The sequence below is a fragment of the Emiliania huxleyi genome, assembly GCF_000372725.1.
Source record: "Emiliania huxleyi CCMP1516 unplaced genomic scaffold EMIHUscaffold_1, whole genome shotgun sequence".
NCBI lineage: Eukaryota > Haptophyta > Isochrysidales > Noelaerhabdaceae > Emiliania > Emiliania huxleyi.
Genome location: NW_005202428.1, coordinates 1,939,079 through 1,952,642, shown reverse-complemented (window position 1 = coordinate 1,952,642; position 13,564 = coordinate 1,939,079). Strand labels below are relative to the sequence as shown.

The following is a 13,564-nucleotide window of genomic DNA, read 5'->3' as shown; positions in this document are numbered from 1 at the left end:
AACATTGGCACGTAATAGCTCTCCAACTGCTCCGTTGCGCCGCGCGCTGCGAGACAGTCAACCCTCTTCATGTGCTAAGTCACAGCCCGGTGTCGTATGGACACCATTCCCCCAAACCACTCGGATACGAGTTCCTTATGCCAATCCTACAGTCGTCTGAGACGACACCCGGATCGAGGATGGCTTTGCAGCCTCACCCGCGATCAACAATACCGCAGAGCCGCGCACACGGCTCACCACCACCACCACTTGCTGAACACCGACCTTCGGGTTCAGATGCCGATCCCTTTGCACACAGACACAAACAAATCGGGAGGCGCTGGCCTTTGTAGAAAAAAGCAAATCAAACAAACACGGGGAACCTCCCTCTCCGTCAAAAAGAAAGAAAAAGAAAGAAAACAGACAACCCAAATTGCTAAAAATCTCTCTCTCTCTCCCAAGGGAGGGATAGGAGGACGGCACGCCGCCACCACACAGGGATTTTAAGGAGAGGAGTGTGGTGCTAGCCGTCGCCCACCCTCGGGCGTCTACCACTTCCTATCTCTCTTCGCAGTTTCTCACCAATTCTCGCAGCGACCTTCATGCCACCTCTCACCTTTCCGTCAGAGTTCAGCTTTTTATTTCGCAGTCGTTGCATCGACAGGGTCCACACCTGCACGAGCAGGATTTTGGAAGGACGATCAGGGGGACCTAAAGAAAGAAAGAAAGAAAGAAAACAGACAACCCAAGGGAGGGATGGGAGGACGGTACGCCGCCACCACACAGGGATTTTAAGGAGAGGAGTGTGGTGCTAGCCGTCGCCCACCCTCGGGCGTCTACCACTTCCTATCTCTCTCCGCAGTTTCTCACCAATTCTCGCAGCGACCTTCATGCCACCTCGCGTTCTTCCCACTCTCGTCGTTCTCTCTCCTGCTGTCTCTTCCCCTGACTCATCGCTCTCCTCGGCCTCGTTCTGAGACGCCGCTGTCGTCAGCCGATCTCTTGCTCTCGCTGCTTCTCTCGCCTTTCCTGCGTAACTCCGCTCTCCTCTCCGTGTATTTTGGTCCCTCGAGTTTATCGAGCATTCCTCGCGCAAGGACCACATTTCTGACTCCCACTGCGAGCATATCCCGCCCTGTCATGTCGTTGCTCAGGTCCACTCTCGTTTCGAACACTTGTACCTCAACGGTCGGTGTTGGCACTGGGGTTCCCTTCGGGTATATCGTGACAGCTGACGGCGGGATTTCCACTGGTGTTTCGTCCTCCTCGGGGTCGTCTTCCCCGGCTTCCTTGCGTTCGGCGTGGCTTACCCTCCATGCCGTGAACAGGCGCTTTATCCACTCTATATTCTTCTCTCGTTCCTCTGCCCGTGCCTTGGTCTTGTCGTTGTTTCGCACCCATGTCTGTATCAGGGGGACCTCCCTCTCCGTCAGAGTTCCCCCTGATTTTTATAGTTAGAGCCGGTCTTAGAGGCTGCGCAGGCCTCCCCCGGTATTTTATTGCTGGTCGATACGAGTAGAGCCGCATTATATGAAAACCCCAGATCGGGTCGGACACCGTCCCACCGTCGCCTCGCTACAGACGTCACGCCCCCGCGCGCGGGGTGGCGCGAGAGCGGAGAGGGGAGCGGGCAGGGGAGCTGCTGCCGGGGGGCGCGTACGCCCTCTCGGGAGCGCTGTCAGCGGTGGGCCACCTCTCGGCTCACGCCGCTGACCCAAGCACCCAACTGCATGCGTGGCGGCGCCGGCGGCGCAGTCAGAGTACAGAGAAGGAGAGAGGGTGCACAGGCTGTGCGCACCGCGGCCGGGACGGTGTGAGAGGCTCGTCGCAAGCACCGCTCAGCGGCGAGGGGGAGGGCGGTGGCGGCGGCGGCGAGGCGCGAGGCGGTGGCAGCGGTGGTGCGGACGGCGGGATTGACAGGGGAGGCGGCGGCCACGAGCGGAGCGGCGGCGAGAGGGGGGCAGCGGCGAGGCGCGCCGGCGAGCGAGGCGCCCGCGCCATCAGAGGGACGCCGCCGCGAGATGGAGGGCGGCGGTGACGGAGGCGAGGGGCGAGGCGGCGGCGGCGGCGGCGGCGGCGAGAACGGCGGCACCGAGTTTGTCTCGGTGAGCGGAGCGGCGGCGGGAGGAGGAGCAGCGGCGGCGCTCGCTCGCTGTTGAGCGCTTTTGAGCCTGGGATCCCATGCCACTGCGACCGGCGTGCCCGGGAACGGAGATCGCGCGCGCGCCGCATTCACGACGCGCGCGCGATCTTCGCGGAGTCGGGTCCCCAGAGGGAAGCGGTCTTTTCGGCCGACGTCCAGCGGCGCGCAAGGAAGCAGGCGCAGCGCCGGCGGTGTCGCGCTGCATGGGCCAGCAGGGAGCAGTGGCGAGGGGCGGCGGGCTCGGACGTCCACCGAGTCGCTCCGCGCGCCAGGCGGAGCGCGCGCGCGGGCCAGGAGGCTCTCGGCAGGCTGAAGAGGACATCTGCGCTTATTGCGTGGCGGGCGGGACTCCACTTCGCCTTCGGCACACGCCCACTCGCGCCGAAGGGAGTGTTGAGCCGATTCTGTGATTGCGGCTGCGTGGTTGGTCGGCGGCCGTCGCGTTCGGTCGTCCCGTGCCGGCCTCGGCGTCGCGGCCCTCGCACACCCTGGGTTCGTCCGAATTCGAATCGCCGTTGTGGAGTACGGGCGCGGCAAAGTCGGCGCCTCGACAGCGCCTCGACGGCGGCCGCAAAAGCCGTCTCCTGCACGTCGCCGCGCGGCCTCGAGGCGCCGCGAGCGTGCGCTGAGGTCAGCACGACTCGCTCCGGCCCGAGACGGCCGACGCGCGCGCTCTCGCTCCCACCTCTCCATCCCGACGCTCCGCGCTCGCTGTGTCGCCCGCGATCGCGGCATAACCACCGAGCCGCAGCGCGGCGCTCGGCCCGCGCCGCCGTCTCACGAGCTCGTCTCTCGCCCGCCGCGCAGGCGAAAACCAACTCCGTCCTCAAGGGCAAGCTCGAACGACTCCCGTCACTGTACCCCTCGTGCCACGCTGCAGCCGCCGCTCTCGTCTCTCCTCTGTCGCTTCGCCGCGGTCGCGGCTGCACGGAGGTGCCACGGGCCGTGCGAGTGATACTCCGCTGCGTGCTGTCCGGCTCCATATACTGCGACTGGTGCGCCGCGGATGTTTGAGAGTGCGGTTTAAAAAGGTCCCCTGCCCCGCGCCTCCGCGGCACAGAGGCACTGGATAAATAAATAAATAAAAACGGACACCTCTCTACTGTGAGATGGGTAAAAAGGAACAGGCCCCCGCCCTTGCGATCTTTGTGCAGGGTTCTTTGTGGGTGTGGTCGGCGACTAGCCGGGGTCGTCCTCCCGATGGGGGACTAGCACTAGCCGTCTTCCACATGGTCCCTCGGGTCCCTGCTGCTCCTAATCTCTTCGTACATCCTCCTGCTGATCTCCGCAAAGTCCTGCTCCCTCCCTCGTCTCACCCTGCGCGTCTGCTCCGCCTCACCGTCTTCTGCCCTGCGTCGTCTGGCGACGGGTCCTCCATAGTCGGTCGAAGTCGCCGCCCTCCTCGTGCCTCTTCCCAACGTTCCCTCGGCGGCCGATGCCGTCTGCTCCGGCTCCCCAGTCCCCGGGTCTGCCCTGCTCTCGTCTGCACTAGCTTCTGCTTCGTCATCACTGGCGCCTCTCCTCTTCTTTCTCCCCTTCTTGTATGCTTTGTACATCGCGTCGATTCCTTTTCGCGTGAGCACCAGCCTGAAGCCCGCCCAGCATCTGAACCGCTCCCTAAGTCGAAGGAGCATCATCAGTCTCACCCACTTTGCTCTCTGCCCACCGTCTCCGCTCCCTCCCGCTTGAGCCGCCGTCGCGGCCCTCGTTCGTCCCACTGGCTGTTGGCCTGTTAGCCCTGGCAGGTCGCCGAGCCCTTCCCTCAGTGCCTTTAGCACTCTCGTGACGTCTGCTGGCACACCGGCCCACTCCTCCACTCTCCATTGCACCTCATTCACGACGCTCATGAAGTACGTGCCTAAGTCTATGTATCCTCTCACACACATCTTCCTTTCTATCATGCACTCCTCCGCGTGCAGCCTTGCCGTTAGCGTCTGCGCAGGTGCATTCATCCCCTTGGTGAAGCCGCTCTGCGAGCCCGGTACCGTGTGTGCTGCCGCTCTGTCGTATTCTGGCAGTAGCATGCGCATCAGCCCCTTCATAGATTGTGGTTGTACCCAAAGGTCCCGCCTCCTCTCGAGCTCCTTCGGATCCTCCCCCGGCTTCATTGCCATCATAGCAATCCAGTCGTTCCACACTTTGGGATACTGCTCCTCCCGCACAATCTCCTGCAGCAGCCTCCAGTACTCCCTCTGCACTCCCCTCGGCGAAAGTCGGATCAGGTACCCGTCTAGTTTGTCGCTGCCTATGGCCTTTCCTTTCTTGAATTTCCTGATCGCCGCCTCGCACGCCGACCACGTCAACGCGTTAGCCACGAGCCGTCCTGTCCCCTCCACCCCCGGGGGCTGGGCCTCCGCCCTGGCTGGTTTTGTCATTGCTAGGAGCGCCTCGACCGCCGCCATGTCCGCCTCCCTCCGCGCGTTGATCTCCTTCCCCCTCCTCGCCGCGGCGTCGCGGACTTCGTCCCCTCGCACCACGTGTCTTTGCCAGACCTGCTCTCCCGTCGTCTGGCAGGTTACCCACTCACCTCCCTCATACATCGCAACCAGCTCCCCCCCGCCCGCTCTTCTGCCCATCTCCTTGTTCAGAATCTCGAAGACTCTCCTGGCATTGTTGCCGCTATTCTCTGTCGCAACCTCCTGCATCACCTCTGTGAGTTTCTCCCCCCCCGTCCGCGGGCACAGGAGGAACTCCTGTTCAGCGTCGCGTCGTTCGCGCTCACAGACCGCCAATGCCCTCGCGCGCCTTTCTCTATTCGCCAGCTGCGGCTGAGCCTCGAGGGCCTTCCAGAGCTGCGCCAGGTTTGGCTCCCTCCAAAAGCCCTCTCCCTCCCATTCCCTCCTATATCCGTCGCTCATTGTGCCGCTCCATTTCTTGACCTCGTGCCGTATCCTGAACCACTTCGCCACTTTCCATCGCAGCCTCTCTCTCTTGGACTTAGGTGGCGGCCCTCGGCCACCCGCCCCCTCGCTTGCCTCCCCGCCTCCCGCGGGCCGCTCCTCTCCGCCCGCTTCGTCATCGCCCTTTGCCCTCCTGGTCGCGACCACCGCCCTAGCGTGTCGCGTGAGCACCCTCGTCAGCCTCTCGAGCCGTTCTGAGGCGCTCAGCTCCTTCTCCGCATCGGCCTCCACCTCGTCATCGAACACCTCCTGTACCGTCTTTGTGAATTTCTCCTCCACCTCCCGATCCATGAATGTGCTCACCCCCCGCTCCCGAAACTCGCGAGGCCCTCCCACACCACCCACTCCTCCAAAGAATTCCACCGCCACCGCCCTGTGGTCGTCACCGCACACCCCCGGCATTGTGCTCGTGCGCCCCATACATGACGCGAGCCCAGTTGTGACCACCCAATTGTCAATCTGCGTCCCTGCTCGGTAGGTGGCTTCGTCCGCCATGGTCAGCAGCTCTCGGCCTCCATCCCCCAGCATCTGCTGGAACAGCCTGTCCGCCAGGGTCGCCCTCTGTGCGCCCCTTTCCCGCAGCGCCTCCTCCGTCTCTGCGTTGAAGTCCCCCCCGATCATGTATTCTCCCCTCGTGGCATCTAGCGCCTCTGTTAGCTTCTCCCACGTCGGTCTCACCACCGTCGCCGTCCTCTGTCTCACCGGCATGTAGACCCCAAACTGCGTCCACTTCCTGCAGCTGGCCACTTCCTCTACCTCGACGCTCACTATTCTCCCCTCCTCAACTTCGGTCGCCACCGCTCTCCCTTCGGTGTCCCTATTCTCTACTCGGATGTGGGTGGGGTCCCACACGATCAGGACCCCGGTATGCATCTCCCCCGATATGTGGTCGCACCACCCTGGCGTGCCGCACCCGTCCAACCCTCTGGTCTGCAGCAACGCTATCGCCTCTTCCAGCTCTCGCCTCGTCTGTTTGGTGTCTGCGAGGGTGGCGATGGTCACACACCCCTGCTTGATGATCCCTATCACATCTTCTAGCTTCTCTGTCGTGTCATTCCCTGTATCTCTCACCCGACTCGCGCCCCCTGTCCCCCCTCGCAGCTCCTTGATCTCCTCCATCGTCTCACCCCGCCTTTCCAGGTGCAGCCCGCACACGTTGAGCGTGAGACAGCACGCTCTCCGCTCCTTTTGCTCGCTTCTCCCTCCCCGCGCCTTGGCCGCTCCCCTGCCCCCCCCGCGCGCTCCACCGCGGCCCGCCCCCCGCCCGTTGCCGTGCAGCGCACGCATGAGCGCGTTCCACTCCTGTATTGACATTTGCCACACATAGTCTGCCGGCACCCCTAGGTGCTCGAGGTCGGGATCCGTGAGCAGTTCCTCCCCCCGCCTTGCCCTCTCCTCATCCAGCCTCTGCAGCAGGCCCCTGGCGTCAACGCGCCTTCTCCGTCTCCTTTCCCAAGATTGCGGCCTGCCCCTACCCTCTCTCTTCCCGTCTCCGTCTCCTCCTGCTGGCTCCTGCTCCCCAGGTGGCGCCCTCGGCTGTGCCTCTCCCTTCCCCTCGTCAGGTCGAGCCCCTGCTCTCTCCCGCCCCTCCCTGTATGCCGGCACGCCATAGAAGGCTAGGTGTGGGTCCATCTCCCTTCGCTTTTGCCCCCGCCACCACGCCCGGACACGCCGTTTTCGGGCTTGGATCGGCATTAGCCGTAGCGCCGCCTGTGTCAGTGCCCTGCGGTTTGGTGCCCTCCGTCCAAGTCTCCTCCGCCTGTTCATCCTACTTGGTCGGCGCCTCTCCCTCTGTTTGCGTTTTTCATACTGGCTGGGCGTGAGTTCGTATGCTCCCCATGTGGGCCAGGACGGGTACCACGACGGGTCGAAGTGGAGTGCTCCGTTCCTGGGTATTGTTCCCCTCGTGTCCTCTCTGTCAGTGGTAGTGTTGGTGCCGGTTTGCCCCAGCCTCCCCGTGGTCAGGCCCGGCGGCCTGCCTCGCCAGGCGAGCCACCCGTGGTCTGGCCATCCTCTCACGCCCCGTGCACCAGCGGCTCCCCACACCACGGCCATCACCAATGCGACCAAGGCCAACCCCAGCCAGTGAGCATACACGGGCATAAACGCGCACTCGTCCACCCAGCCAGCCGCCATACATGGGCAACCCCACCACGTGGGCACATCCCTTGCCGAGACTCTTAGACAGGTATCTCGGCCGTGCTCGGCAGGCAGGCCAACCCACGGTTCAGGCCAAGCCCCTCTTGCGGCGTCAGTGGTTGCCTTCCGGCTCCCCGTGCAGCCCGGTCGTGCGAGCATCTGAACTCCACGCGCCGCTAGCACGGGGTGTACCACGACCACCACTCGGCCAGGCCCAGAGCACCACCTGTCTGCGGGCACAGCGGGCACAGCGGGCACAGCGGGCACAGCGGGCACAGCGGGCACAGCGGGCACAGCGGGCACAGCGGGCACAGCGGGCACAGCGGGCACAGCGGGCACAGCGGGCCTGACTGCGCCGCTCCGGATCGTCAGGTTCTCCACTCGTAGCCAGGTATCTCGGCCTTGCCGGGCAGGCAGGCCAGCCCACGGTTCGGGCCAAGCCCCTTTTGCGGCGTCAGTGTTCGTGTGTGCCTTCCGGCTCCCCGTGCAGCCCGGTCGTGAGAGCATCTGAACTCCACGCGCCGCTAGCACGGGGTTTACTACAACTACTCGGCCAGGCGCGGCGGCGGCGGCGGCAGCGGCGGCAAGCAGCCCCAGCAAGGGCAGCGACATAGTCCGAAACGTAAACTCCAAAAAGAGGCACTGGAGGCAAACTGCGGGCGAATAAATATTTTTGAAGGGATGAACGCGAGCTCGCGGGGTCCACACGAAAGCACCGCTTGGCGGTGTCAGAACCGCCCTCTTGGACCCTGGTGGGCCGAATCTGCGCCCTCTGGGCCCCGGCGGCGGTCCCGGAGAGGGCCAGCACGCGGGCTCCGCCGACGATCTCGCAACGCGGGTCGCGCCGCGCGCCTCCCGAACGAAGCGTGTTGGTGCGCGATGGCGATCCTCGCCTGCGGGGAGCGGAGCACACGCGTCGGATGGCGAGGGCAGCACAAATATTGCACTCACGTCCCAGTATGGCAGCAGCCGGACGGGTTGGGTGGCGTGAGGACAGGGGGTGGTGAGGATGATTCCACAGATCTCGCTGAAAATGGCCGTGTCCTTCCCGGGGGAGGCAGGCGAGCGCACACCTCGCGTCCGAGCGCGAGTCGACGAGTGGTCGCCGAGAGATCGCCGAACCACGTTTCGAGTGCGCGCGCCGCGCACACAGCACAGCTGCGGGTTGTAACTCGACTGCCGATCGCGCGCGCGGGATTTGAATGGAGCTCGCTGGCGCCAGTGCACGGCAGCACCGCCTAGTATCTCGGCCGGAACGAACGAGCAGTCCCCAATCGACACGTTGAGGACGCTGGGCTGGATCTGTTGAACTGCCACAGCGGGCGGAGGCGCGGGTGCCAGAGGAGGGTGACGGCCGGCGGCGGCGTACGGCGGCGAGTCGGAGGCGAGGGGGTGGCCCTGCCGCGCGACACCGGCGCCCCGTCGGGACCCACGCTGGAGCAGCTTCGGCGTCTGGCGGGGCTGCTGCGGCGGGCGGGACTGCGGCGGCGTACTGGGGCGCGAAGCGGCAAGGTTGGGCGGCGGCGACGGCGCGGCCGGCGATCGGCTCGAGGCGGTCGATCTGCCCGGTGACTGGGTCTCCTCTCCGCTACCCGCGGCCGGGGCGAGCCCGCCCTGGGGGCCCGCGTGCGTGCCCGCTGTCGTCGCCATTTTCTGTCGATTGCGGCGGCGCCGTACGCCTCAACGAGCGGGTCGCCGAGCGCGCCGCGCGGCTCTGGGCGTGCCGCGTCGACCCTCTCGAGCGATCGGGCCGCCTCCGGGCGCGGCGCGTCGAACGGCGCGGCCGTCAGCGAGGAATCGGCTCAACACTCCTGGGCTGGGATTCGGCGCGGGTGGTCCCTACCGGTATAAATACCGGGGGAGGTATTTCGCAGACAAACCTCCGACACCACCAAGCGAGCGAGCGACCCGGTGCCCCCCCGGGGGCACATGTTCTACATCCTCCTACCAGTTGCTGCGTCGTTCTCGTCGCGGCACGTCTCTTGTGGCCCTCGAGCTGCTCCGCCGCGCTGCGGCAACCCTCTCCGCCTCTCCTACTGGGACGATGTCGATTCTCTCGTCCTCACCGGCGACGCCAGCGTGCTCGTAGGCTACGGGCTTGTGCAGGGCGCGACCGATGCCGCTTTGCTACCGCTCGCGACTTCGCAGCCGGAGCTCTTCACCCAGAGCCAGCCCGTGCTGGCAGCCCAGTCACAGGGATTACTCCTGGCAGCACTGTGGGCCAAGCTGCAGAACATGTGCGGGCCAGCGCCTATGACGCTCAAGGAGTGAGGCGCGGAGCGCCGCGCGCGGAGCGCGCCCCGAAGAAAATTTTGAGGGTTGTGGAGGGCTAGATGCGATCTCTATTTAGAGTTTGACTCACACGCTAGGAACCACTCGGCCCACCCACAGGCCCAGTCTCAAATGGCAGCGCTCCGCGCCTACCCAGCGGCGCGCTCCGCGCGTGCTTTCCAGCGGCGCGCTCCGCGCGTGCTTTCCAGCGGCGCGCTCCGGCGCGGTGCTCTGTCTGCGGCAGTACTACTGCATCTTCCGCAGCTCCAGCAGGTATCAGCAGTGAGTTCATCGCCAGTTATCTGCGCCTCCGTTCGTCGCTCTCGTGCTTGATCGTCAGGCCGTGCTCTCACGTCCGCCGGAGCTACCTCGGCTATCGGAACCATTTTACAAGTTTGCCCGCCGACATGTCCCGGTCCGGCTCAGTCAATTCAATGTCGCTCGGCGCTCGCTGGCTCCGTGGATGCTTGTGGGATCCCTTGTGCTGCTGAGCAATCCAGGCGCACCTTGGCAACCGGCGGCATTCGAACGGTTGCGTTGATTTGCTTGCTGCTCCGCGGTATCTAGGCCGGCGCGCTCCGCGCGTGTGTCTAGCTAGCGCGCTCCGCGCGTATGTCCGAGTAGCACCAGCGCGCTCCGCGCGCACCATAATCTCAGTGCCTATGCTTATAGCCACTAAAAGCTCGTTTCTGCAGCTTGGACTGTGGGTGGCCATCACTTCTCAAATGCATGGCTACAGTCCGACAGTCACGAGGACGCTGCAGCGAGACGCGCTGGTGCCACTCGCCGCGGCGTGGCTGGGGTCGAGCTTGTTCCTCCTCTCTGCCGGCGGCTTTGCAGCGCTGGGCCTTCCGCTCGAGGCGGAGGCGGAGTTCGTCTCGGGCAGTCTGGTCGTGGTGATCGGGTGGAGGTGGCTCTATGCGAGGTGGCTGCCAATGCCGTGAGAGACGGATCGTATTACGATAGTAAATCATTTAAAAAACAGCCTAAATCAGAACATGCATAGTCGTTAGTGTCGCGCTCCCCCCGGGCCCCGCGAACCGACAACCGTGTACCGCCGCAAACGTAAACAGCGCGCGCAACGCAACCCCCCCGGACCACGCACTCCAGCGCGCGCCCTGCCGAGCCGGCTCGGACAGTCAGAACTGCTTGAGTCTGGTGCGGCTGAACTGCGACGTGCCGCGCTTGGACGGGCCCACCTCCCGCGGGTAAAACTCGCGCAGCCGGGTCAGGTCGGACTGCCCTCTCCGCGCCTTCCTCGCGCGCTCGTCCTGCTTGGCGTCAACTCTCGAGGCGCCGATGACGAAGAGGGTCATCTCGACCACCATCGTCACGATGCAGCACGCCAGCCCGCACATCGCCGCGCGCGGGCCGTGCGGCTCCTCCTCGGTGCCGCCCGCCCAGTAGCCGACCGCGAACATCGTGCCCATCGAGACGAGCAAGTTGGCGCCCACCGCGAGCTGCGAGCGATAGGTGTTCATCTCGGCAGCGTCGCGCCCGTCGCCCTCCTCGCAGCACACGTCGCTCACCATCGCCGCGTACTCGCGATTCTCTGCCGCAGCGCGCAGCTGCTGCAGCCGCGGCTCGAGCTCAGGGTGGGGCGTGCGGTCGCGCTTGAACTCGGGGAGGACGGGCGCGGCGCCCTGCAGCAGCTCGTGCACCCACACCGCCGCGTCCGACGCTCCCGCCTCTGGCCGCGGCAACCGCCGGAGCGCCCGCGAGAGCAGCTGCACGTCGGTGAGCGAGATCTCACGTGCGTCCTGACGCGTGTACCGGCGGAGCGCCGCGGAGTCCTCGTCGCTGCAGGCGGCGCAGTAACGGCCCGCAGCACCGCGGAGCGTCGGCGTGAGCTCGAAGGGCATCTCTCTCTCTCGGCCCCCGGGCACCTGCGGCGGCGCTCCAAAAAATGGCATTTTTTTTACAGTGGTGCAAGAAAAGGAAAAAAAAAGAACGGCGCCGCAGGCGCCGGCCGGAGGCCGGGAAGAGATGGGAAGGGGAAAGGAAGGAACAGGGAGGAAGAAGGAAGGTCTAGATAACCAGTCGGAGCCCCGCGGCGGCGAGATGCGCGGTTGCGCGCTCCGGGTCGCTTGCGATGGATTACCAGCTCACCACCTCGCCTTCTCTGTCGCTCTCCTGGCCTAGCCCATCAGTAGCAACCCTGAGCTGTCCCAGACCGCACTTATCTCGGGTCTTCAAGCTCGCACCGGCTCGTGATGCTCCGGTGTAGGGCTCGAGAGCACTCCCGGTGGCCCCGTGCCGAGCGATTGCGAGGGCTTTCCGGAGGTCTCAATATCGGCGCCACCGACCGTGAAATGTCCCGACCCACAGCCCACATGCACCAGACGCATGGATGCAGTAATACTATGTAGGCCATCTCTCCCAGGGTTTTGAGCAATAGCCGCCAAAGGTGCTTTTTGGCAGTTCATCGCGACACGTCCAGGTGCCGACAAAGCGGCTTCCCAGCTCACCACCTCGCCTTCTCTGTCGCTCTCCTGGCCCAGGCCCATCAGTATCAAGCCTGAGCTGTCCCAAACCGTCCTTATCTTGGGTGATGAAGCCCACTCTGGCTCATACCAGGCCTCTTACGGCCTCACACACGCCTGTTTCACCCACAGACACCGCAGGCACGCACTCCCACTTCACACATGCTCAAGCACAACCCCACCCAAGCACAGCCCTGCTCAGAATGGGCAGGGTCCACCACTTGGTGACCCAGGTAGCCTCTGGCTCGTCACTGCACTTGGCTCCTCTGCAGCGATCTCGCGCTCTCGCCACGACAGCACGCCGACGGCAAGCTTTGAGGTCCGTCTGGTGGACCTGCTGTGGCCACAGCCGCCCCTCACATGCAGCTCGCACCATGGCTCGACACCGGGCCCGCTCAGGTTGGTCGTGGCGGCGTGTGTGAAGGATGCGCGGCCGAGCCGCTGGCTGGCGCCGCTTGAACGTCCGAGATGGCCGCCACCTCCGTCAGGATGGACGCGGCATCAGCCCCGCTGCTTCCGGCACGAACGGGTGGGGTGGCGTGGGAGCGCCGGTGACGTTTGGCTGCTCCTCGGCGCTCGTACGTGGAGAACGAGCGGTTGTCCGCACCTGTTGTCCGCAGCTGTCCGCACCTGTTGCACCACCTGCCAAACAGCGCCTTCCCTGGCGAGGTACTTCCAGCCTGCTGTGGGAACAGCTGACGCAGTCTCGGGTTGACTCGGCCAGACAAAAACCCGGAGAGGCGTGGGAGTACCTCGCCAGCGCCTGCGCCAAAAAATTCTTTGCGCCAAGTCGGAAATCCCAGCAGTTGAGCGTGAACACAACACGGCCGGCAGGTCCGGTCCACCTCTCCAGCCTACCCCATACGCCGGGACACGAGTGAGCACGCTGCTCCGACCCCCCCCCCCCCCCACTGCGCGAGCGATTTCTTTTCGCTCGGTTCTTTTGTTTTGTTTCGTCGCTGGCGGGTGGTGGCTGGGCTTAGTTGTTTGCCACACACACGCACCCCTTTTGGGTCACAGCCCCCCCTCGATTTCTTTTCCTTGTTCTTTTCGGTTTTTGTTTTTAGAACTCCGCTCTTCCGTCATACTGATTACGACTGTGTGTATATGTTGAATGTTCTTTTTTCTCAGGGGAAAAAATCTTTGAAGTTTTGTTGGCGCATTTTCTCTGGTGTGTCTCATGCGGTCATGCGGATAGTTCGTCAGTCCCACCCTCGCCCTCGCCCTCGCCCAGGCGCCCCCAACCTAGCCCCCGACAGCAAGGCCCTGGAGATCCACAGTACATACAGAGCAGGGGTTCCTATACGCGCGAGGGAGCGGAGCTCACGGCGGCACATCGGCCCGAAGCAGCAGAATCATGCGAGAGCCCGCAAGCCGCCGCGCGAGGCGCGGCTGTATCCTGCGCCGGCGGGGCGGTGGGGCGGTGTCACGGACGCATGTCGCATCCCGAGGTTTGGTGTGTGTTACTGGGGCTGCAGCCAGCCGAGCCTGCTGGCCGGTGCGACGTCGCCGAGTCGCTGCGGCCCAGTGCGACGCCCCGCCAGCCGGTGGCCTGCCAGGCAGCGAGTGCGGGTCGGCGGCTCGGTCCCGGTGCAGTGACTAGTGTGCAGTGCCGGCCGGAGGCGGCGGAAGGGCAGGAAGGGGGGGAG

The 13,564-nt window shown here is 64.7% G+C and overlaps 2 protein-coding genes across 2 annotated transcripts; one reads left to right on the top strand and one right to left on the bottom strand.

Annotated features, from left to right (window-relative positions):
* Window positions 1-3,351: 3,351 nt before the first annotated feature.
* EMIHUDRAFT_194503 (hypothetical protein) lies at window positions 3,352-7,324 on the top strand (the record flags this gene model as incomplete). The annotated part of the gene is made up of 3 exons (XM_005794280.1): window positions 3,352-3,363; window positions 3,503-3,743; window positions 7,233-7,324. 3 exons carry the CDS (start codon window positions 3,352-3,354, stop codon window positions 7,322-7,324), a joined length of 345 nt encoding a protein of 114 aa, XP_005794337.1.
* Window positions 7,325-10,571: 3,247 nt separating this feature from the next.
* Window positions 10,572-11,294, bottom strand: EMIHUDRAFT_194501 (hypothetical protein; the record flags this gene model as incomplete). The annotated part of the gene is made up of 1 exon (XM_005794279.1): window positions 10,572-11,294. One exon carries the CDS (start codon window positions 11,292-11,294, stop codon window positions 10,572-10,574), a length of 723 nt encoding a protein of 240 aa, XP_005794336.1.
* Window positions 11,295-13,564: the final 2,270 nt, after the last annotated feature.